Source organism: Melospiza melodia, chromosome 5 (assembly GCF_035770615.1).
Source record: "Melospiza melodia melodia isolate bMelMel2 chromosome 5, bMelMel2.pri, whole genome shotgun sequence".
Taxonomy (NCBI): domain Eukaryota; kingdom Metazoa; phylum Chordata; class Aves; order Passeriformes; family Passerellidae; genus Melospiza; species Melospiza melodia.
Window position 1 is genome coordinate 19,043,168 of NC_086198.1, and position 23,519 is coordinate 19,066,686.

The following is a 23,519-nucleotide window of genomic DNA, read 5'->3' on the forward strand; positions in this document are numbered from 1 at the left end:
GCCAGGTCTTTAGTTCATTCTCTACGTCTCTTAAATTCTTAATCCATTTTAGTGGTAAATATGAACAGGAAGCTTTTTCTCTCCAGTATTTGGCTAGCACACAGTTTGTTCAGAGCTTTATGAGAGTCTTGCCTTCTCTTTTGTCCTTTTCTTTTACTTTTTTCCTTTATAGCTTATTTCAAAGCCCAAGGAGTTTTACCCAATTCTAACATAATCTTTACTGGCCTTGGTTCTTCAACACTGATTAGGATGACTGAAAAATTAAAAGCAATATCATTATTATGGGTAGAATGTGGAAAGTATCAGAGAAGAATCAAGAAGGCCTTTTGCCTGCAGGGGTCAGAGGCAGAGCTCACCTCTTTGAGGGTGTTTGGAAGTGCAGATGGAAGTGCACACCGAAGTTACAAGGTCCTCTTGCAGACCTAGCACAACCTAGAAGGCAAATTCTCAAGCAGCCCTGAGCTTTACTGTCTTACTTACCACTGCACTGTGGAATAGTTGCTCAGGATGTAGTACCTTCCACTGTCATTGAAAAAAAGTCTATTATTTTCCCGAAGTCTTTAAGTCCAGAAAATAGATTCTCAGCTGATAAAAGATGTAGTATTACTAAGATGCAAACATAACTGAAACTAATTTTGTGTTTGATGACTTGAAATGTACTGAAAGCCAGAAACTGGTAAGTGATTTTGTGCTTCAGTTGTAAGTGCCTGCAAGCATGCACAGTGTCCAGGAATGTGATGGTATGTTCAGTGATAATACACCACACATGAGTTTGTGTGGTGTTGGTGAAATCACATTTCATGAAACTGCAGCAGTTGTGCTCCCCTCCTCCCCTGCTTTTTTTAAGTGCTCTGAATTTTCTGTACTGTTTTGAGCTAGATCATGTTAATTTTACTATAGAAAAATTCCAAGCAGTTTAAGCAATCATTTCACAAAAATTGGGGTAGCAGATCTGTGATTCCCCAAATCAGACCTGGCCCATTTATTCTGCTGACGGATCATAAAACGAATCAGAAGCTCTCAAACTTGGCTGAGTGAACCAAAAGTTTCACCTTTGAGGGGGATGCTTCATCACTTAGCAAGGTGCAGGTGGCCAGTCTGGCAGGAACTGCTGCCATGGGCTTTGCAGAGAAGTGTGGGGGCAGGAGGAGGGGGTGCGGCAGAATGGGGGTCAGAGATGTGTACGAGCCTCTTCACAGTCACTCAGAACCTCACTTATTGAAGTGTTTACACAAACTGAATAAACCTGTAGGTTTCTAGACACTTTTCTTCTGCCTAAACTCTTGTTAGGCTGAACTAGGTGGGTGGTACAGGGGTGGGCAGCTCCCCACTCCCAAACCCTTCTGCTAGAGTGCCAACATATAGATCCAGGCTGCAAGCTAGGACTAGCAATGCCAGGAGAACGATCTGGTAACAATAAGTCTCCTCTTCAACTCTGCTGCATTTGTTACATTTCATGGGGAAGCCTTTCCCTCCTTCTCCCTGTGGAGAGTTTCTGCAGCAGCACAGCAGTTCTTGCTATAGAAAATAAGCTGGTTGTTTTTCCATTAGGCTTTCCATGAAGGCATGTTTGCACAGGGAGAGGTCTCTGGTGTTTCCCCCACTGCCTGGGGAGAGCAGTGCTGCAACTGCTGCCCTTTTAGCCGATGCTCTGAGGCATTTCATTCTTCTAACTGCAGACTGTTTGGGTGACAGATATTGATGAGTGCAAGACGGGGTCCCACACCTGTGGAGAGAACATGACCTGCACAAATACAGAAGGAAACTTCACTTGCTCGTGTGCTGATCATGCTTCTGGGACTGGCGACGGTTGCAGTGAGTAAACGCAGTGAGCAAATACAACAAAGTGGCCCTTAATTAGGCTGTGTCCTTGGATAAATTGTTATACCTGGAAACTAAGGCACCCCTGTATAGGAACATCCTGACCAGTTTGTGGATCCATTTAGCACTGCCTTTGGGAGTCTGTGGTGAAGGAGAGCAGATCCAAGTTTAGTAAGGAAATATCTACATCAAGGTTCAACGTAAATTTTTTACTGTCTAAACGTACCAACAAATCTATCAAATGTCATTTACAATCTACAGCAGAAGTAAATGCTCCTTGGAACAATTTTTGAGTGTAATTTCAGTCTGTGCCATTTTTCAAACTCCCCGTGCCTTCTGTTACTTTGCAGAAGGCTAGCAGAGAAAATGCACATGATTTAAGTGCCCTTTGATTCTTCAGTATAAGCTTGTCTTTCAGTTCCAGTCACTAATTGCTCAAAAGGGCTCTGAAATTCCTTAGAAAATCTGATTATCAATTTACTGAAGGGAATTGCTAAAAGTTCAGCACTAGTGACTATCTGACCTTCATTTTGGTGCCTCAATGAGGTAGCAGCATTCTCTGAAATTGAGAGTGACTCATTCTTCTACTCTGTGTCAGCCAGCTTGGTCAGGGTGAATTTTACTCCAGATTGAGTGACTTTCTGATGATGGAGGGACATTGTCACAGAGCTGTTTCTTCAGAAAAACAATGAAATTACAGCTTTCTTAAATAGAGCACCTATCAGGATTTCCACTCCCATTTCAGTCACTTAATCTTTCAGTAGTTTCAGGTGTCACTCAGGAAATGATGATTTTAAATGATGCGTGACTTGGAAGTAATGTTTCCTAGGTCTCTCATGTGTCAGTCTGATCCTATGTCTTTATAGATGTTAACACATTGTTTTAGCTCTTTGCCTAATAAGCTCTTTTAGCATGATGAAATTTTCTTTGTTGAATGCATACACACCTGGGGTTCACTATAATCACTCATCTCTTTCCATTCAGGCTCTTTGCCATGGCAGTTCTCCTGCAAATGAAATTTTAAAGCCCAAATGTCATTGAAGGTCATGTTGCAATAAAGCTGGTGTGAGTCATAGAACTGACCCCATAATTATATGAGAATGATCAGGTGTGTCTCTGCCAATCCTTGCTGCCAGAAATTCTTTGCCATGCAGCTGTTTTGTTCTGACCTACAGGTTTGTTGTAGCACCAAAGCAGGCATGAAAGCACTCCTTTTCTGTAAGGGCATGTCTGCACTGTGGTCATGCTGTGCAGAGATATTTGTGCTACCTTTAAAACCAGCTGGTTTGGATAGGTGTGTAGGTGGCAGCAAGTGTGATTCAGAGCAGGCTGCAGAACGCTTTGGCAGAGCCACAGGGCTCCCTGCTCCCCCAGTGATGCTCTTATCTGCACCTGAGCTACCTGAAACAGTAAAAAGTGTGATCTGCCATTACACATACGTGCAATTAACTGAATGGCAGCAGAGTAGAAATAATCTGCATAAGAATCTCAAGTTTCTTGTGAAAGATTCTGAATCTGAGATCCAAGTGCATGAAATACAGTCACCTTTCACCTCTGCCTCTCACTCTGGTGATTTATACATAGTAGAGATTTACCATTTGTCAAAACTTCATAAGTTGCAAAAATCATTTCAGAGTAAGCACCTAGATAGTTGGTGCAGTTTTTCTTCAGGGCCGGGCTCATACAAGTAAACACACGGAACTCAGTCAATCTCTGTAGGTCTTTCACTGTAAATCTTAAATATTTATATATTTATATACTATATTAATATATTAAGATATTATTGTATCATACTAATAAACATGGTATATTAATATCTATATATTTATAAATAATAAGTTACATATAATGTATAAACAATAATACTTAATAATATATAATATATATTTATAAATAATATTTCCATATCAATATATCATATTTAGTAATTTTATCTATATTTATGCTTGCCTAAGTTTGATAACAGCATAAGAAGATAGGAAAAAACAAGTAATAAATAGAAACTGGATATTTTTGCCTAGTTTAGTACCTTGAAGTTCTGGAACTCTTTCATAAGATTATGTTACCAATGAGGCCAAAAGTTTGAGATGTCCCTTTGAAACTCTCTGTTTCAGAATCTACTGTTCCCCCAGCTGCTGTCAGCAGTGAGTACACTACAAAGGCTGTGCAAGGTGATGTTGTAGGATGTCCTCCTTCCTACGAGTCATACTGCCTCCATGGTGGAGTGTGCAATTATGTTTCTGACCTACAAGACTATGCCTGCAAGTAAGTACAGAAATTTGTATTTTCTCTGCTGAACAATGGTACCCTTGGAATGCTACCCTCTGTTTACTGCAGGCATTGAAAAGAGTTTGTCCATGAATGATCTGCTCATCCCTCATGTCACTCATTAGCATTTGAATCTCCTCTTTCCTGTAAGTGATCAGTGTAATTTTCAGTGCATGGCCACTCCATTGCAATTCATGGTAGGATTGGATTTGTTCCCTGAGCACTTGATTCTTTACTTTGGAAATGGGTGGTAACTTGTTAGATGACTTGCAAGAGGTGCCTTCTCTCTCTCCTGTACATGTCCTGCTGACTGCACCTCCCTGTTGGCCTTGCTGTTCCTGTGTAGCATTCGCTGGGATGGAAGAGGACAACTCTGTCTTGCCTTCTCTGACTGGGGCCAGGGAGCAATCTTCTGCTGTCACCTCTTCCTTTACAGAAATGAGTAGGATATAATTGCCCTCTAAAAACAGGAAGAGTTACAATGAGACGTCAAATTTGAAACCTACTTCCCCTGTCAATATTTTTGACCCTGTCAATATTTTTGTGAAGCCTAATTCTGGGTTCCCCAAATGAAGGTACTGATAAACGCCAGGAGAATCTCATCTCCTCAGAAGTCAGCCTTGGCTAAGTCAATGTGACAACCTAGTTCCATGGGGTAATCATTTCTTCAAAACATTTAGTGCTGGCATTTAAGTGTGTAACCTGATTATATTTGAAGCTGTACTCAGAATCTTTCTTCAAAATCAAGCATAAAATCTTTGCAATGGGACAAATCCAATGCCTGCCTCCTCCCCTGGGGTCACAGGGGGTAAGTGAGGACCTGTACAGGGGGCAGATACTGTTCCAGGGTAGGAAAATCTCTCTCTGTGCCTCAGGCTTTCCTATTTTGAAGTATGAGTGGTCTCCCTTGCCTACAGACCTCCGTACCTGTAAGAATATGAAAGGAATGTGTCTCATGTGCATTTATGGGAATGAAGTCAATGCTTTGTGCTGTAGATCTCTTGAGCTCAGCAAAGCCCTTGGGCAAACACATTATGGGAGACAGACTCATGGTCATCTCTGGTACTTTTTGAAGTACCAATCTCTGGGTTTGAATTTTTAGTGTAACTTTTAGAGGTATAGTGAACTATCTATTTTCACCTCAGAAGTTTCTTCTTTAGAAGAGTCTAAACCTGCAGAACTTTCAAATTAGATCACATTTGTTTTTCTTTTATTTGTTGCATGTTAGTGCATAATGAGAATTGAAATGTACATGTTTTTCAGTTTTGGAAGTGGAAGCAGTAAAAAACTTAAGAGCAACCTTGCTTGGCCATGATGTTGGGATTTGTGTGTGGGTGTTGCTGGATCCTGTCCCCGCTGAATCCTCACTAGATGGCAGCATTCATTCATGTAGGCTCTGATTTATTAACTGCAGAAGGGAAGGAATGGAAAAATGTTACCCAGCAAAAACCACATACCAAATGTGATTTGTATTTTAATTAATAAATGATCATTTGATCATACACTAGAAATGTAGTGTATGATCTGCCAGCATGTTTGCAATTAACTGTAATTTAACATTAAAAAATTAGCATTTTTTCTGCCTTCCAGTGCACACACATTCTAAATTTTAACAGAATGAGAGTGCTTGTGCCTGACTTAATAATGAATGCTGATATAACATTTTCATGACATTAGGTAAAAGCTGCTGCAGGTCAAATCCCGCTTCTTTTTCTCATCTGACTAGCTCTTGGACTTGAGTAAAATTAGACCAATTAGAATTGTGATGAGTTGAGTCTACATTGCTGAGAGATTGTTATGAGCTGAATAGACTTTTCATTTTTTCCATTTATTATTTATGTCTTGCCTTGTGTAGTAAAACTAGGCTGAGATTATTTTTTTGATGTATTTCTCACTTTCTAGTAGTTTTGATTTGAGGGTTTCATGCATAGATAGGATATTTCTGTGTTGGGTTTTACAATGGTAAAACCAGTCAAATAAACAAAAACTGTCTACGGAAGAAGCTTATATTCAAAGTAAGTTTTGAAGATATTTCTAAATGAAGATATTTCTTATGCATGGGTTTTTAAAATACTTTCATTCATCTTTAATTTTACAGTAAAGATTGAGATTAAAATTTGATTCTCCTAATCAAGTCACTCTGAAAATACAAGTTGGTCCTGTCCTGCCTACTTTAAAGGGAAGCTTGCTGCTGAAGGAAGTTTAATGGAAAATCTTAGGGAAACACTAATCACACAGCAGGATTTACAGAATTTAAGAAACTTTTCCCCCTACTCTTTAACCCATAGGAATCTGGTAATAACAACCTCTCTGTACAATTCTATAGGCAATTCAATACCAGTAAAAAATAACAGTACAAAAAAAAAAAAAAAAAAGGGGAAAAAGAGAAAAATAAAAATACTTTCAATACTGGATTCTACAGGTTTCAACCGCATACCTTTAAAATGGTTTTGTCTTCCCCATGCTGAAGTGAGCCAGATGTTTCTGTAGTGGTGACCAGCGGTGCATCGATGGGAGGTGGCGGTCCGGGGCCGAGCCCTGCCGCCGCTCAGCGCGTCCCCCGTGTCCCTCTTTCTTTCCTTGGCAGCTGTGTGACGGGCTACGTGGGCGAGCGCTGCCAGTTCAGCGACCTGGAGTGGTGGGAGCAGCATCGCGCCGGGCGGGCCAAGGTGCGGAGCATCGCCATCACCGCGGGCGCGGCCGCCGGGCTGGCGCTGCTGCTGCTGCTGCTGCTGCTGGCTGCCCTGGCCGCCCTCCGCCGCAGGTACTGCTGCCAACGCCGGCCTGCCCCTCCTGAGGCTGCCCGCAGAGAGCGGGGGCTCACAACCGGACCTGCTCCTCAGCTGCTGGGAGCTCCCGCTCTTTTCTTTTCCTGGCTCTGGGAATAATGCAGAGGGTTCTGGGGTGTCCCTTGCCCGCAGAACTCGTGTTGGGGTTAGTGAGCACAGGTGTCTGGAGGGAAGGGGAACAGACCTTGCTAGAGCTCAGGAACATGCCATTTACTTCTTCCTGCCTTTCCCTTCACAGCTCTAGATGGCTGGAACTCTCATGGTACGGGCTGGCTCTTCTCTGCCAGCTATTCAATGAGCTGGCTTTTGTTTCCCATTGAGCGTAGAATTCCACCCGAAAATTTCTTTGCCTACTAACCTGCCTAAGGCTAGTAGGAAACAGCGAACTGTTTCCACGTTCACTGCTGGAGGCATCAAACTTACGGAGTGATGCTTCCAGCAGTGAACACGGAAGCAGTTTTCCTGGCAGCAGAGAGAGTAAAATCAGGGGAGTGAGTCTAAGCACATTTGCTGTAAAAGTACACCCTGGCATTTTCCATGGCTGTAATGAATTGCACAGATTTGGGATTCTTCCTGTGGCAAAAAGAATTCCAACGGTCACTATTTAAGAACCCAGTCTGATGTGAAATTAAATGTCATCGGTGTCCCTTAGACTGGAAAGTATTAAGCATTTAAGCTAGAGTCTTTTGGCCATGACCTTGGCAGACAGCTGTTCTCAGAGGCTGATTTAAATGCAGGATTTTTGTTTGTGGTTTAGGTCAATTTTAAAATTAGATCCTCCTAGACATAAAAAGTTAAGCTACAAAAGAAGTTAACTATGCAAGCTAGTGTTTTTCATTCTTATGTAATGGTTCTTAGCATATTTAGTCCACAAGAGCAGGAAAGCAGCAAAATTTGGTATTTTCTCTTAATTCCTGTAAGGGGTCCAGAATTAAAGCTAAGTGCAGCCTGTTTTTTTCTCATAACCTGGGGTTCAGATTTCAATCAGTGGATAAAAAAGAACAGAAAAATTATGACATTCTTATATTTCTTATATATTTCATATATTATCTTATGAAAAATAGACAGAATATGATTTGTTAAAATGTATGAAAGTATTAAATTTCTTCCCTACTTCACTCTTCTGTAATTTCTCCCAGATTTATGTTTCTTTCTTGCCAAATGCTTTTGATCAATATAACTATTTACCACAACAACAGGTTTTCAATTACACACTTGACTGAGTTTGAACTGCAGCAATTACTAGTATAACCAGATCAAAATTAAACTGCTGATCTAAAATCCCTATTTAAGTGGAGTTTGGGAATCAGTATTTGGGTTGAAATTGCTATACCACTTTTTCAGATAATCTACTGTATTTCAAAATGTACCGATTAAGTCTTTGATAGTCCTGTTCCTTCCCCTGCAAAAAGGAGATGCCAATCTCCTTTTAATTGAAGGAAATGAAGCTGGAGGTCTACACCTGCTGGTTTGAAAATGTGGGAACTGAAGGCCGAATGTGCGGCAGGGTTGTGTTGGTTTATTCAATCACTGTTGTCTGCTGAAGAGCACTGGGTGATTCTTAATGTTAGGTTTATGCAGTCTGACTGTATAGTGTGCCAAGTTTCTTATCTTTCTTGGAAAGAAAAGAAACAACTCTTTTCCACAAAAAAAAAAAAAAAAAAAACAACAACAAAAAAAAACCCAACAAAAACCAAAAACCAAAAAAACCCCAAACCACCAAACCTGAATCATAGATTCAACACCTACAATTCCTCCACCTCAGTTGGCCAAGGCTGCACAAAGCAAAATTTATTAACATCGTATTTTCGTGAAGGGAGCAATATATGATAATTATGCCATGTGAACTTTCTCAGTTAGTATATAAAAGCTATGTAGAAATAAAAGGAAATTTCCTAAGTAAAAGGAAAATTGCTATTTTTGTTGGCAAATATCTACTAAATTTTAGTTAAAATAGATCAAGTGAAAAGATGTTATAAACTCAGACTTCCAGAATCTGAAGACTATAAGATTATTTTTTTTTTTAGCTGATGCTTAGAAGGGCAAAAATGTGCTTGTAAAGTGAGTAAAGATATACTGATTTGGATCTCAAGAGAAGTAAAATAATTTTTTTCCTTTGGGCCTATATGGGCTTTTAATACTGCCTTATAAGTGATTACTGTTTAACTGCAAAAATAACAGTCTTTGAATTTATGTAAGTAGCCTCTTAGGGCTGATTATTCATACCTTTTCTAGCTCCAGATTGTACTCATAGCTTTTTCCCCTAAAGCCAATTCGGTGGGTCATGAATTTTTCCTGGAAGAGCTTATTTCCAAGCTTTTTGAGACTTTCAGTTTGTTTATTTCATAGTAACTTCTGAAACTGGTGCTTTGCATAAATGATGGAGATGAATAAAAAAGTGACTTTCATAACTGTAGCTACCAACAGTGTACAAAAATACAGTCAGCTTTCTATTTCTGAGCTTCGCCCACAAACACTCTTCATTGCATTGGTTGAAACAAATCTTTGTAAGATAAATGTATTATAAATAGAATAATGTAAGAAAATGGAAGGTTCTAGTTAAAATTATGAGGCCCATTGTTCATTCCAATGAATGACCCTTTACAGATTGCACATGGGAACAAGCATTTGTGCACTTCTTACTGACTTCTTTTTCTGACAAGCTGTTTGTTTTAACCACTGTGCGGTAAGGGATAGCAATACACAAAACAGTGAGAGAAAACAAAATCTATGTACTTCTGTGAATACTGATAGAATAATGTGTGAAAAAAGCATCTGTTCCTCTCTGAGCAAAATAATTGGCTTCAGCTTTTGTTCTGTTTCAGAAGTCAGAATTTGTATAAGAAGAACCTCTGTGCAGAAGCGATAAGAGCTGCCAGCAGCCGCGCTGACAATGAGAGCGTAACACCTACTGGCAACAACTCTCTGGTAACCATATTAATGTGGAGTGGAGAGGGAATCAGGAAGGATCAAAGAGTGTTAGGGATCCACTTGAGATTATCCATCAAATAATTCACATCTTAAATACATTAAATAACTGCCAGAGTCATCAAGCGCTTTGCTGTGAACCCCAGTTCATCTTACCTCATTGTTATCCCTCAAAGTTCACAGCTGCCTGGATGTATTGCAACCATTAGCCAGTGTTATTGTTAGCTTTGAACACAACAGTTGGGGAACTGTGTTCTAAATTAAGGAAATGGCAATGTGATGACATGGCATATCACACAGTTATTTTCACAGGAAAGTATGCCCTCTGTAAAAAAGCCTTCTTGGAAGCCAAGTATTGTGTGTGCTACATGAGATGTTGAACTCTATTTTGAGGCTTGATGAAATTAAATGTCTTGTATTAGAAGCTGCTGCCTTGTAAAGAAAAACAACCAGGATTTTATCAGGCAGCTTGGTAGGATATATAAAGTTCCAATTTTGCACTGGTGTAGGTAAGAATGCCGACATGGTCTGGTTGTACAGGCCTGTGGTTGCTGTCGTTTTTGAAGCTGTTTTTAGCCCTATAAAATCTGGTTTAAGGATCTGGTTCTGACTGGCATTAGAATAACATTACACTGCTGGGTGATCGCAGTTGGAACTTGAAGTTGTCAAGTGACATAATTGGCATCTGTGGCTGCTTCTGTGCTGTCTGAGATTCTTAGAATGGCCTTGCAAGTGATTTAGTGAGAGTGTCTGGCAGGACTTGTGAGTGGGTAGCCACTGAAGCACTCTGTCAAACATATGTTGGTAGTACTGGGTCGACTTGTCCCTGGTTGTGGCATATTGTTCCTTAGCTGGTCATCTGCATGCTCTTATGCACATTTTATTATCAGCACATTTCCTTCAGGTATTAGACAGCAAATGAGCTGAGTCATGGCAATGCCATAATTTGTTCACAGTAGAAGTAAAATCCACAGTTTGTAAAATACCCGAAGTTGAGAAAAGCAGAAACATTTGTTGGGACTGAGAACAGTTCACTGCCAGGGAGCAGTGCTCCATGAGGCCTGCAGCCCATCAGCTCTGTCCCCACCTTCTGCTGACCCTGCAGTTAATGCTGGTCACCAGTGACATTTTTGCTTGAATATAAAGCAACTAAACAGCTAAGCAATGGACTGAATCAACAAAAACAAATCAAGCTCTTACATCTGTTATACATGTGTGTTACATTTCACTATGCACCAGGAGACATGGAATACATTAATAATTTATTGCAATGGCTTGTTGCACACTGGAAGAGGAAATCAGTGACCCTTTGCTAATTGCTTACTCAGTAACGATTGCTGTGGTTTCATGCATGTGATTTTCTCTGTGCTGATGTAGCCATTGATTGTTAAGTTCAGCAGGGCTTCATGCAAGCATGCACTCAGGTTAGGACATCAGAACTGCCAAAAAGCTGCAGGAAGTTGTCCATTTGTGCTATTCACTTCAAGGAGGTTATTGCAGAGCTTTATGTAAATGAAAAAGGTTATACTACATCAGGGACAGAAAGCTATAGTTGCTCAACTTTTAGGTTTTTGGGTACTATTGAGCTACATAATGTCAATGATCTTAACAAAGGACTTCATATTGGGACTGTGTCTTGTGTATGCAGCAACTGTAAGGAGCTCGTGAATTTCACTCCTTTGGTGGTCCTCAGTGCCACTGTTCATTTGTGAGGCTGCTGAGAGAGAGTGCAAAGACTTGCTTCCTTTTGCCTGTCTGGCTTGATGCAGAGGATAACAAGATTTTGTGCTATCACACACATCAAAAGTTAGGTATCGTGATACTGAAACTATACCTACAAATTGACCAAGCATCATTCACTTTTCCCTTTACATCTTTTCTGCCAGGTGAGGGTGCAATTAGCTGAGGGTATGCCTGCATATTTTTTTTACATTCATATTAGATTTCCATAAGCCAGGCTGGGTTATTCCTGCTGATATGTAAGCCTTGGTAAACTTCTACATGTGCCTGGATTTTGATGCTGTTCTGAGACTTTTCATCCGCCAACTGTTTTGCTTTGCACAGTCAAAAATATTTTGCAGAACTGTGTGTATCTCTGCCAGGGGTTGGTCACATGTGGGTTAGCAGATGTAAAAGTACAGATTTTACAGAAATTAACTGATGCCTAAATAGGTGCACCTGCTACATGTGTATTCTATCCACATAAATCCACCAGTTATCCACCAGGACCTCTGAATCTGCCAGTCCTTTGGTTGGAGCATCTTATTTACAGATGTTTTCTTCCCTGTCTCTGCTCTTTAAACCTCCCCCCTTTAAGGGTTTTTCATCTTTCCCTCTGTACAATTTCATCATAGTCCTTCACATGGCTTTCCTCTATCCCATTTTTTTCTGTTTTACCCCTGGTCCTTTCAGAATGTTCCCGCAGAGGGTCTCATCTTCTGACTTCCACTGTCACTGTGGTGTGATGGAACCACATCCTGCAGGAGATGCTGAGAGCCAGGAAGGGAGGCTTGCTTTCTTCCCTGGGTTTGACAGAGTTTCCTGAGGTCTAGATTCCTGCAGATATATTTAATACTTTAAAAATGGCCCTCAGTACTATGGAGAGGGTTGATTTTCATGAACTTTTGTCCTTGCCATTGGAAATGTTGATTTGCAAGCAAGACAGCAGTTCTTAGCTAGACTGAGACTGTGCACTTTCCAAAGAAAGACTGGGGCTGTCATAAACTCAAATGTTTAATTACCTGCAGGGGGAGGGGTCATCCCAGAAGCCAGGATGGCCTTTTTCCCTGTTCTGTGGTTGGTGTGTGTGGCCCTTTTAGTTTGCCTCTTGGGTTTCAGAAAACCAATTTGTTTTTTTATTAATTTGGGCTCTGCATATTTTGTGCATATTGTATGTATTTGCAGTTTGCGGTTTTTAAGGAGGGTAACAGTTCTCTGGAGACTAAAGCAGTTGATCTAATTGAGTGTGAGACAGCAGATCCTCATCCTGCCTGTCCTTCAGAGTCTGGTGAGTAGGATGTCCTTCCTTATTAGCTCTCTCCTCACTTGTACCAGCAGTAGCAGTGACTGGTAGAGGAGACAGAGAAATCCAGATTTTATTTTTGGCAGAGCCTATGTTTGTATTGATGTGAACAGACCATTCAGTCCTACATTTTGCAGATTAACCATGAGAAACTACACTACAACAGTGCTTTCACACAGAACAAGCCAGAGGGTTCTTGTGATAGAGGGATATCAGATGTTTGCATTAATATAGACCTTCAGAGCCTTGCAGGTGAAGTTATGCCCATCACACTGTTGGGGAATGGATGTCCATGGAGCAGCACACTTTGACAGTCCTTATTAGTTCAGGCAGGAAAACTGGGAAGGTGTGAGGAATCCAAGTTTCACCCCGTAGCAGCAGCTGCAGCTCTGCTTTTTAACAAGGTTTTAAACAAGGTGTTTGACTGCTTGGGCAGTGTTTGGTGCTTAAACAAAGATGAGATGAATGGAGGAAATGCACCTCTCATCACTGGTCCAAAGGCAGCAGGTGGCACAGAAGCACAGAATGGGCTTCCATGACCCTCAAATTACCAGCTGAACCACTCTGAATTTTAGGAACTACTGACTTCTAGGTGGCAACTGGATCTATAATTGCTCAGATGGTGAAAACTGTTGGAGGGAGACTAATACCCTAAGACATTTGTTTTATTTACCATATATACTTCCTAATTGCAGAAGTTACTAGAGATGCCAGTTTGCCTCAGCCACTTAGAAATATGCAAATACAAATGTTTGAGGATACAAACATCCAGGAATCTTGCAGGATTTTCAGAATTGCCAGTCCTGTCCTTAGACATACACTGAGTAGTCACTTTATTCATCAGTAGAAAATGTGCCTCACATTTACTTAGATGGTCTAATATTGGGAACATGTGTAGAACCTTACTGTCCAGCAAAGGAGCACTGATGTTTCTCATTAGGAGATTCTGTTTTCATTTACAGCTTTATCAGATGCAGGTATGGAACAGAAATTTCCTATGACAGGTGTCTGATTTTTTCATAAAAATTTTAGCAGAAGTGATTCCATTTTCTTAGACAACAAGATCAGTAAATAATCTGGTAATTTTTTTAACATGTTAAAGGAAGTTCTTATTCCGTGCCAGTAAATAATTCTAAGATCTTTTGACTTTAAAGCAGAGATTTTAATTTTGCCAGGCAGGTAGTCTTGGCATGCCTTTCTCTGCTATGAATTAAAAAAGAAAACCATCAATCTAGCCTAAGACAAGTAATTTCTTAAAATGTGATGCAAGTTCTTGACTTTGCCTTTTTTTTTTTTTGTTCTTCTGTGAGGTATTGAACCTGATTCTGTGATTCTGTGCATTCTTTCACAGCTTTCTTCTCTCAAAGCTGCCACTACATTTCTTTCAGCTTAGCAGGTGTCAATCTTTTCACATGGCTTTCAGTAACACATATCTGTTTTCTCCAGAGGAAGAGCAGCCTGTAACACATGACAAAGCAGCAGAGACTTTGGCAGAAGAGGAGAGAGAACAAGACCACCGAGAAGAGGGTCCCGTTGGTGAGAAATCGCGCCACTCCATGGCAGCAGTGAAGAGCTCTCCCCAGGCTCCCTGGAGCATCCATCCCAATCCCCTGCCAGAAAGGGAACCTTGCAACCTTGCCCCAGCCAGCCTGCTGATGCAGCCAGACTAGAAGCAGTCTGTGTTTGAATGGGAAAAGAAGGAAGTCAGCAAAGGATGGGAACTCACAAACACTGAAGCAACACTCTTTTTTTCCTTAAAACCTTCTTTATAAAAAACCCACCATTATTCAGAACAAAACAGAGTTTTTGCCACTCCTTCCCTGTCATCTCTGCTTGGAGGAATTACTGTGAGGAACATGTTGGCAGTGAGTACTCTATAAGTCTCACTGCTGCTAACTTCATTACCTGCCTGCTGAAAGGTCATTGGGAGGAAGAGAGTCAAGTGGGTGATTTATCAGTGATAAGCATTCTCTAAGGGAGCTTGTTGCAAGTAGTGATCTTTACACACACAGAGTTTAGAAACTGCTGAGAAAATGGAACCCAAGGAAAGCTGCAGAGAAACAGGAATGGAGGAGAAAGCAGAAAAATTAGTTCAAAATGATCTTACCATTAAAAGATTTTTATGGACTCAATATGCCTCTCTCCAGTGCTGCTGAAAGAGCAGTGCAACTTCTTGGATTCCACCTGAGATGCTCTTGTGTCTTAGCAAGCACCAAATAGGATCTTGAATTTCTAAGGTTTTGTGTACTGGAGGATGGTTTGCAGTCACATGTTATTAGGCGTGGGTAGTATTTGAGGGGGAAAGGTAATTCCTCCATTTTTTTCCCCAGCCTACACTGGTCCTTCAGGGCATAACAGGATTTTTTCTGGGTTGAGGAAGTGGGTTTGTGTCTGCCTTTAGCCCTGCAGAGAGGCATGTGCTGGAGCTGTTCTTGTCTTACAAGGTGTGCCTGACACCAAAACCTGGTCCGTTATATGGGACTCAGTGTGAGGACAGAAGTCCAGCCAATTGCTGTTCCAAAAGACCAGGAGGAGTGGGACAAAAACACAAAAAAGCCACCTCAGTTTGGACTGACTTCCACTCAACTGATTTGTGCTGCCTGTGGAATCTGAGGGAACAATTGGAAAACTGAACCATTTTTTCTTGTAACTGGATTTCTAACATGTATCAGGTTATTTACTCTCTTGCAAAGCTCTGTAGTACGCAGGGATGAGGTCAGTAGGTGAGGGCCTGCTGCTGGTAGCACCAAGGTTGGGGTTCAACCCCTGTACAGGCCTTTCACTTCAGCGTTGGACTCAATGATCCCTGTGGGTCCCTTCCAACTCAGAGCATTCTGTGATATCAAGTGACTTTCACCAACTTGTCTTGACTTCCTAAGGCTGTTTTCAGAATGTTTTGGAAGATGCCTGAACATCAGCTGAATTACTAATAATGAGTTTATTATCTGTGAGGGATCTCTCTGTCCTCCATTTTTGAAGCCTGCTGTTGTAACCTTCAAACTCTGCTATAGTGCCCACCACTAATGCTCGTTGTAATTCATAAGATGGATAATAGTGGCAAATATTACTAATTTCTGTGTTTACTATTCTGCTTTTCTGGGTTCTTTTTGAATCCTGCCTGAAAGGCAAGGAATGTTGTAATTTTTTTTTTTTTAACCAGTTCTGTAGGCCAATAAGGAAAGAGTAATGAAAGGCTCTTACCTCTTATTCAAAATAGTTACACACTGGAGTAACTTTGTCAAGTCAGTTTTGTTTTATGTTGTTAAAACAGTAATGACACTGAGTCCTGGTTTTGTAGAGGGCTGTCACTTATTTGACTTCTAAAGTGATTTTGAATTGTTGAGTCTGTTTTCTAACCACATCAACTCTGGATTCAGAACAAGCTTGTAAAATACTCATTTCCAAGGATTAGTTGAAACTACTAGCAGTGAAGACCCATTCTCTTGTGTGAATGGTATCAAGGGTACTTCCACAGCAAGAGAAACAGTTGAGAGGTGTTGGCATACTAAACCGTGTTCAGGAGCAGGCCACAACTGTGTAGAATCATTAGGATTTGATAGATTTGATTTTAAGTTTGGTATTGTTTAATTTCACTAACATTGTTCAAACATCTAGTTTGGATTCCCCGGTCTTTCAGTTAATGATCTTTTGTATTTTAATGTCAAGAGAGTCCAGGTCCAAAGGCCCCAGTCCAAAAAAGCATTTTGTTCCCATGAGAGCTTCCCAGCAAAAAGACTTTGGTCCCTGCACTTTGAGTTTTTCTGGTGAAGTATGTTTGTGTGCTTAAAATGCAAGTGTTGTGTCGAGTGACAGTCAACATTTCATTGGAAGTTTCCCCAGTCAAAAGAAATAAAGATTTGTATCTTTGAATCTTGCCTGAATAAAGATGTTTCAGACTTCTTAAAAATTAGTTTGCTATTCTATCTTGGGGTTTTTTTTGTTTACTTTGCTTTCCTCCCAATGATCTAACTTTAAATTTGATACTATACTTTACAGAATAAGATAGGGAAACCAAACTGATATGTTTTTGTAATCAGAGTGTTTGGAGTTTTAAACATTTCCTAAACTCAGCTCTAAACTCAAAATAATATTTGGGGTAAAAACTTGAAAGGATATTTCAATACAAATATAATATATTTGGTTTATTTGTATGTTTATAAAGTTATTGATTTATAAAATAAAATTTTAAAAAATACCAGACAAAAATCCTTGGTGTCCCTCTTTTTTTAAGAGATGAGAGTACAAAATTCTGATTTCAGCTGACTCCCATCAGGTAAGCTGAAACGTCCTCTGGTTTCATACAGCCACAGTCTATAATGTGCTGGTGCAGCACGTGCAGATATTGTGGGTTTCTTGTTCTCCAGCCAGAGAATCTATGCTAATGAGGATTATCTGCTGCAGATCACACCTTGATCCCACCTTGAATATGGTAAGTTTTCATTTATATTTTATTTATATCTTCCCATAAACCAATAAAATCCATGTAATCCTTTTTGTTCACGTCTAAATGACTCTTAGGAATGCTGCTACTTATTCATCTGGAAATATTATCCATGGCTTCAGAATATGTTTTCTAATTGCTTGCCAAGATGTTCTGTTCAGGCTTTACATGCTTGTTGGTTGAAGTAAAATAGTTGAATCCTGGAGGTTGCTCAGTTTTTTTGGTTAAACTTCCTTCATCAAAAATGCTTTTAAAAATTATTAGAATTTCTCTGTAAGTAACAAATTTAGTATTGATCTTAAATCCTACTGGTCTACTCTGACTTTTAAAAATGAAATTACCCTGTGTTATATTAAGCTGTAAAAGAGGAATTCATAAACACATTGGGTGAAAAGCTTGACAAATCCAAAGTGAGAAAACCATGGGTCACTTTAAAGAGTAAAGTGACTCTGTTTAGTTCAGTAAATTTTGACTTTGTTGAAATTAGCATTTCAATCCTCTAAAGCTATATTTTCACTGTAAGCAAGTGAGGAATGATTCATGCTCATTCTTAAGGGACACAGAGGATGCAATGGTTTCTAGCCATAGAACTGCATGACACATCTACTTTTACATCCCTTTTTCAGCTCCTTGCAGCTTTGCACAGGTTTATCTGTTTAGGCAAAATTTTTTCATCTTACTGATCTCTTCCAGAATGAAAACCTCCCCCCACCACCTCCCCCCACCACCCCAAGAAAAAAAACCTATGGAAAAAGTGAAAAGTGATTCAGAATGGGATTAATTAGGGGAAGCCTATTCCTTCTCAATACATATCGTGTTTTTGTCATATTGAGAGTAATTTTATCTCATGTTACTTCAGGGTGATGCCTACAGTGTTCCATTAGTCTTCAGGACACACTTGGTGTTATTGCTTCACTCTCTGATAACTGGCCATCTTTATCTCTATGCATGTGAAAAGGAAAGAAGTTAGTGGCATTAGAAGCCTCCTCCACAGGCCAGGAATGCACCCCAAACACAATCTGCAAGGATGATAGCCTAATTTGGCTTACGTTTCTCTGATCTTTTATTGAGACTGCTGTTTAATGCCAGTTTTGATGTGGACCAGAACCAGTTAACTTTGTGAAGACCATTCATCATGGGATTAACTTTCAGACACTCCTCAGTACCGAGGTAGACTGGGTTCAGACCCATGGAAAGCCTTAGTCCCTTGTAACCAGACCTACGCATCCTTTATACCCTGCAACTCCAGGACTTTGGAACTTGGCTTTTGAGGCAACTGCTGCAATAATCATGTATAAAGATGCAGAAGTAGTGGATCCTTTTGTAGTGGGTCTGTGGGCACTGTCACCTCTTCCTCCTCAAGGTTAACGCTTGTAGGTGCTACAACAACAATATCTTCTCCTTGCCCACTTTCTCTTTGGAGAGGGTGGTTGTGGCACTTTCATTGTTTTAGGTGCAAGCTGAAGCTAGCCCAAAGCCCGGAAGGAATCTCTGGACTTCATAGATCAAGACCCTGTAGTCTGGCAGCAGTCTGTTTTCCAGGTAAGAAGTTGGGATATCATCTCCAAGAGTAGTTTTAAGAACATCTGAGTCCTAGAACTGTTTTTGCTCGTACTCACTGCTGCATACACTGTTACCTTTCCAAGTGCCCAGTTTTGTACCACACACATTGCTGGAGCTTCAGTTCACAGATAGTCTTGTCCTTGTTGTCCCTAATCTGTCCCCACCAGCCTGACCCCCACTGTGTGCTCACTGTGGGGTTTGGGATCCTGTCTGACAGCCAGTTTTCAATCCACATTGCAATATTGACCTCACCCATGTGGTCTTTATCCAAACCAATTTGGATTGGTTATAAAAGAAATTCAAAAGACACCATGTAAGGGAATTACTCACTTTTATGTGAGCAGATACTGGAAATAGAACAGCTGGAGTCCTGGTCCAGTAGTAAGTTCCCTAGGTATTAGTAGGATGCATAAAATGAAAAGAATACTTAATAATTTATAAAACAATTAGCTACTCTGGGATCTCTATTGACTAAAGACTACAAAATGTATGTGTTACATTCAGTCTACAAAACAGTGTGCACACTTAAATGGACATGATCTTTGTTAATATTGATTGCACAAAATAATACATTTGATTGTGATGTAATAAATTTAAAGAATGCACAGTTGATATTTCATGAGTCTATTAACAGCAGCTAACCATAATGTAGTAAAAGCAGTGGAAGTGTGCTATGTCTAAATTTATAATTTCTTCACTAAAGAAAGAAATAGAAATATTTACACTAAGTTTATAAAGACCATTTTGATGTTTATTTCTTCTTTACAAAGGAAAGTTGGACCCAGTTCCATGCAGCCTTTGTTCACTGTGTGTGCCTGTAAGTACGTTAAGAAGAAGAAACATGTATTTTAAATGGCTCTTGAAAGACAACCATTTAAAAAGAAAAATCAATAAACTAATACAGCCAGATGCTGAACATCTCACTGGAGACCAAAATAACTAATAACTGTGGGAGATTCAGGGATCCCCACAGCATTTGTATGAAATAATAATAAAGTTCAAACATTTCCGCTGACCTTAGTGTTGCTCATTAAAGCTTTTAGCTGAGACCTGGATACAGTTGCATTTAAGTGAGGTGTTTGGAATTAAAATACAGATAAAAGGAAAAAGGTTAATCCAGGTCAAGGGAACAGACCAAAACTGGGATTGCATAAGATTATAGTATCTTTCCTCATTTCTCCAATGGTCAACAGCAGTTAGTTTTAAGTAACACTCTTCTCTGCAAAATCTCTTAAATGAGAGCCTAAACACAGTATTAACTGTCCAATTTTTTGGGAGTTGTCAATGTCTTTAAATGTCTTTAATCACTATACAATGATTTTTTTACCTCTAAGAGAGTTTTGTTGGCCTAAACGCAGAAATGTGCTAAACACCACCTTCAGCAGACAGAGATATATAACAAAACATCCCCTACTGCTTATTGTATGTTGTAATCATAATAGTTCTTTTCTCTTTTCTCATACCTAATAATCTGTAGGATTTGTAGAAAGTACATCAAAACACACTCTGAGCCCACTTTCATAATGGAGAGGTAGCCTTGACCCCAGAGCTGAACACTACCAAATGCTGAGGCAGCTGGATCTGCATCTTGCATTGTGGCTGAATGTAAAAACAAATCAAACCTAAAGTCTTCATTCAGCCAGTGGTTCACTACTCTTCTTCTGCATCCCATATAATGTTCCCTCAAAATGCAAACCCAGGGCTGTGTGGCTGAGGATGCTGCTACCTTAGAGTGGCTGTAGGCACTCAGGAGCTCTTGGGTCTGCTCCTTGCTCCTTGCTCAAGGGATGACAGCAGGCAAACAACTCAGCAGGTCCTTGCAAGCTTCCTCTCCACTAGAAGGAAAAAAATCATGAGAGGAGAGGGAGAGACAGAGAGGAAGAAAGAGAGGGGAGGGATGGGGGGAGGGAGGGAGAGAAAGCAGGACTCAAGAATTGTTGCCAATATTGTAATAGCTCTTGGTATGATAGTTGTTTTGGGTTTTTTATCCTTTAAAGAAATTCCAACAGAAGGGCTACTCTTATAAACAAAGCTAACATTCAAATCAGTGTGCTTGGAATCAAGCTGATTGAGATTTATATTTCTTTCTTCTCCAGGGACACACTAAAACCTGTTTGAAGTGGATGCAGCTTTGGAAATGTTGTGTTGGCACAATTTTACATGAGATTTGAATCTTACCCCCTTCTCACATTATTATGTGCAAAGAGAGAGTACTGTACACCCTAACTACTCAAAATTTTGTTTTTAAATTTTGTTAATTAATCTCTCTTGGTAAAAACTCGTTTAGAGCCTTAGAGTCCAACTCAAATCCTAAAACTGTGCTAAACCGTAGTGCAGAGGTGAATTCACCCTCTGTTTACATTTGTAATGCTAAGCAGACCCAAATCTAAGATTTTCTAAATGCTTTACAGAGCAGAACTCCTGGAGACCTGCACGAGCAGCTTCAATAAGTAGAGCACAGGTATGCTTGCCTCAGTGTGTCCTGTGGGACAAAGGGAGCATTGGAGGCATTTGGATGTGATGGGGAGAGGTTTTCTGATCTCCAGTGACACAGGGCACACTCTGCGGAGTCTGGTCCAGGAGACCTTTCAGGCGAGATCCCAGGCAAACCCAGGCTTGCCAGCCTTGGGAAAGGGGGTTGTGCATGCCTGGAACCACCCAGCCTGCTCCAGGCACAGGAGGGAAGGGAGGCTGGGTCCTTCAAACAGCTGGGCCTAACAAATGGCTCCTGTTTGAAGTCTTAGGAAAGAATGTGGGCTAGAGTGCACTAATACTGGCAAACAACAGCAGAGAAAGGGATATGGCCAAAAGTTGGCAGATCTTCTCTTGGAATGTAAAGGAGGCGGCGTGGGGAAGCCAAGAATAAAAAAGACTAGGTGTTATTCATTCCACATGTGTTTATAGAAAAGGGATAGATTTCACATTTCACCTTTTTCCAGTTTAATGTGTATTTTTTCTTCTGGTTTGGTTTTTGTTACTTTTTTTTCACCACCTATTGTTCTGTTACAGGTCATTCAGCCTTACATTTAGATGGCTTAATAACTTGGATAGTATTCCTCTGCTTCCCATCTGCAAAATCAAAGGGTCATATTTGGTACACCACTAAGTATTTGCATTTATCCTGCAAGCTGTGCGCAGATAACAGGAGTCCACAGTCTGCTTCTCCAAAAACATAAAAGCCAAACAAATGCACACAAGGACTGGAAACAAATAACAATGATAAGCAGGTTTTGAATCTCCTCATCATAAAAATTAATAGGATTTTTTTTTTTTATTCTGTAAATGCTCTCAAAGAGACAGAGGGGATGAAGAAACAGTAGTTAAAGGCAGTGGTTAATCAGAACAGCCTTTCCTGAGGCAAACCTAGATCATATCTCATGTGGCACAAATTAATGTAAACTTTTCTTTACAGGTCTTTCCTGTTATCTCCCTGTGTGGAACTACCATTTCTAGTACAATGATTTGAGGCTCTTCTGTTTGTTTGTGTGTTCCCATCTTTACCTTACCACACTGTGAGTTAGTTTGAATGTGTAACTTACTATTTTCTGTCCTATCAGGTGAAAGGGACACAGCAGTGAATTGCTTCAGTTTCAGATGTTAGATGAAAGCAGCATCCAACTACCAGTGCTCTGAGCAACATGATACATATTTCTTTAAAACTCCAAGAAGTAAATATAATTGTGAGTGTACGATTTGCGTTCTTGGCTGCTGGACTGAGAAGTGATAGCAAGTTTGAGGTAGTATCTCCCTCTTGATAAATATCTATAATCAAGAAAAATTGAGAGGCTGGCTAATTCTCTGCAAAATTCCCAGTCACAGCTCCAGTCCTGCAGCATTCAGGGAGGTCTTGCAGGGGTTTTTTGGCCCCTTCAGGCTTTTCTGAAAAGTTTTTTCTCGCAGAAATTTGCAGATGACAAGAGTTTGGTTAAGCTTCAGAGAAGAGGTATGTGAATGTGTAGCATCACAGCTGAAAGGAACCTTTGAAAGTTCACCTATACTTAGATGCTCCATTTATTTTCTTGGGAAGGGTTTAGGGGCCCAATTTTCGACCAAACTTGTAGCTGACAGCATGACTTAGCTGTAGAAGAAGAGAAAACCTCAAGAACAAGGACTGAAATGAATGAGAGAATACCAGATATATTGCACAACACTTAAACAAATAAATGAAAATTCATTTATTCACTAGAAAAGCTGATCAGTTGAAAACTATTAAATGGTGCAGTCAAAACTCTTTGTCCAACATTATTTCCACCACTTCATTTATGGGCATTGGACTCATTTATTTCCTTTCCATCTATGGATTTTTGATTCACTCATGAACAAAATTATTTAGAATACATTTGCACAAAGAAAATATTATTTTGATTCTCAATCCTGATTGTATTTTATTGGCAAACTCCCTAATGAGATTTCAGAGAAAGGAAGCATTAAATTAATTTAAGCAGAATCTTTAAAAGTAATAAACCATTTTCAGACAGAGTTTCGATTTGAAAGTTGACTTCAACGTTCCTGCTTCACAACATTAACACGTTGTGTAGACTGTTAGCAGTGATGTTCTGTGCGGTATTTTTGTTCTGCTTTACTAGCACTGTTCAAGCTGCTCCTTCAGAAAGACCCAGAAAGCAGAAATGTCCCTGATAATGTCATTTAATTCGAAACCCTTATGCCTGCAGTGCTTATCTTTCAG

The 23,519-nt window shown here is 40.0% G+C and overlaps 1 protein-coding gene across 5 annotated transcripts in view; it reads left to right on the top strand.

Moving 5' to 3' along the window:
* EGF (epidermal growth factor) overlaps nucleotides 1-16,738 on the top strand; it is a 57,385-nt gene extending 40,647 nt beyond the window's left edge. For 4 of the 5 annotated variants that reach the window (XM_063156484.1, XM_063156486.1, XM_063156483.1 and 1 more), the window contains 6 exons: nucleotides 1,696-1,815; nucleotides 3,936-4,086; nucleotides 6,677-6,853; nucleotides 9,704-9,806; nucleotides 12,711-12,813; nucleotides 14,275-16,738. In XM_063156484.1, coding sequence (XP_063012554.1) covers nucleotides 1,696-1,815; nucleotides 3,936-4,086; nucleotides 6,677-6,853; nucleotides 9,704-9,806; nucleotides 12,711-12,813; nucleotides 14,275-14,498 — 878 coding nt within the window. In that variant the 3' untranslated portion in view covers nucleotides 14,499-16,738. The remainder of the gene's footprint in view (nucleotides 1-1,695; nucleotides 1,816-3,935; nucleotides 4,087-6,676; nucleotides 6,854-9,703; nucleotides 9,807-12,710; nucleotides 12,814-14,274) is intronic. The other variant, XM_063156487.1, reaches the window with a different exon arrangement.
* Nucleotides 16,739-23,519: the final 6,781 nt, after the last annotated feature.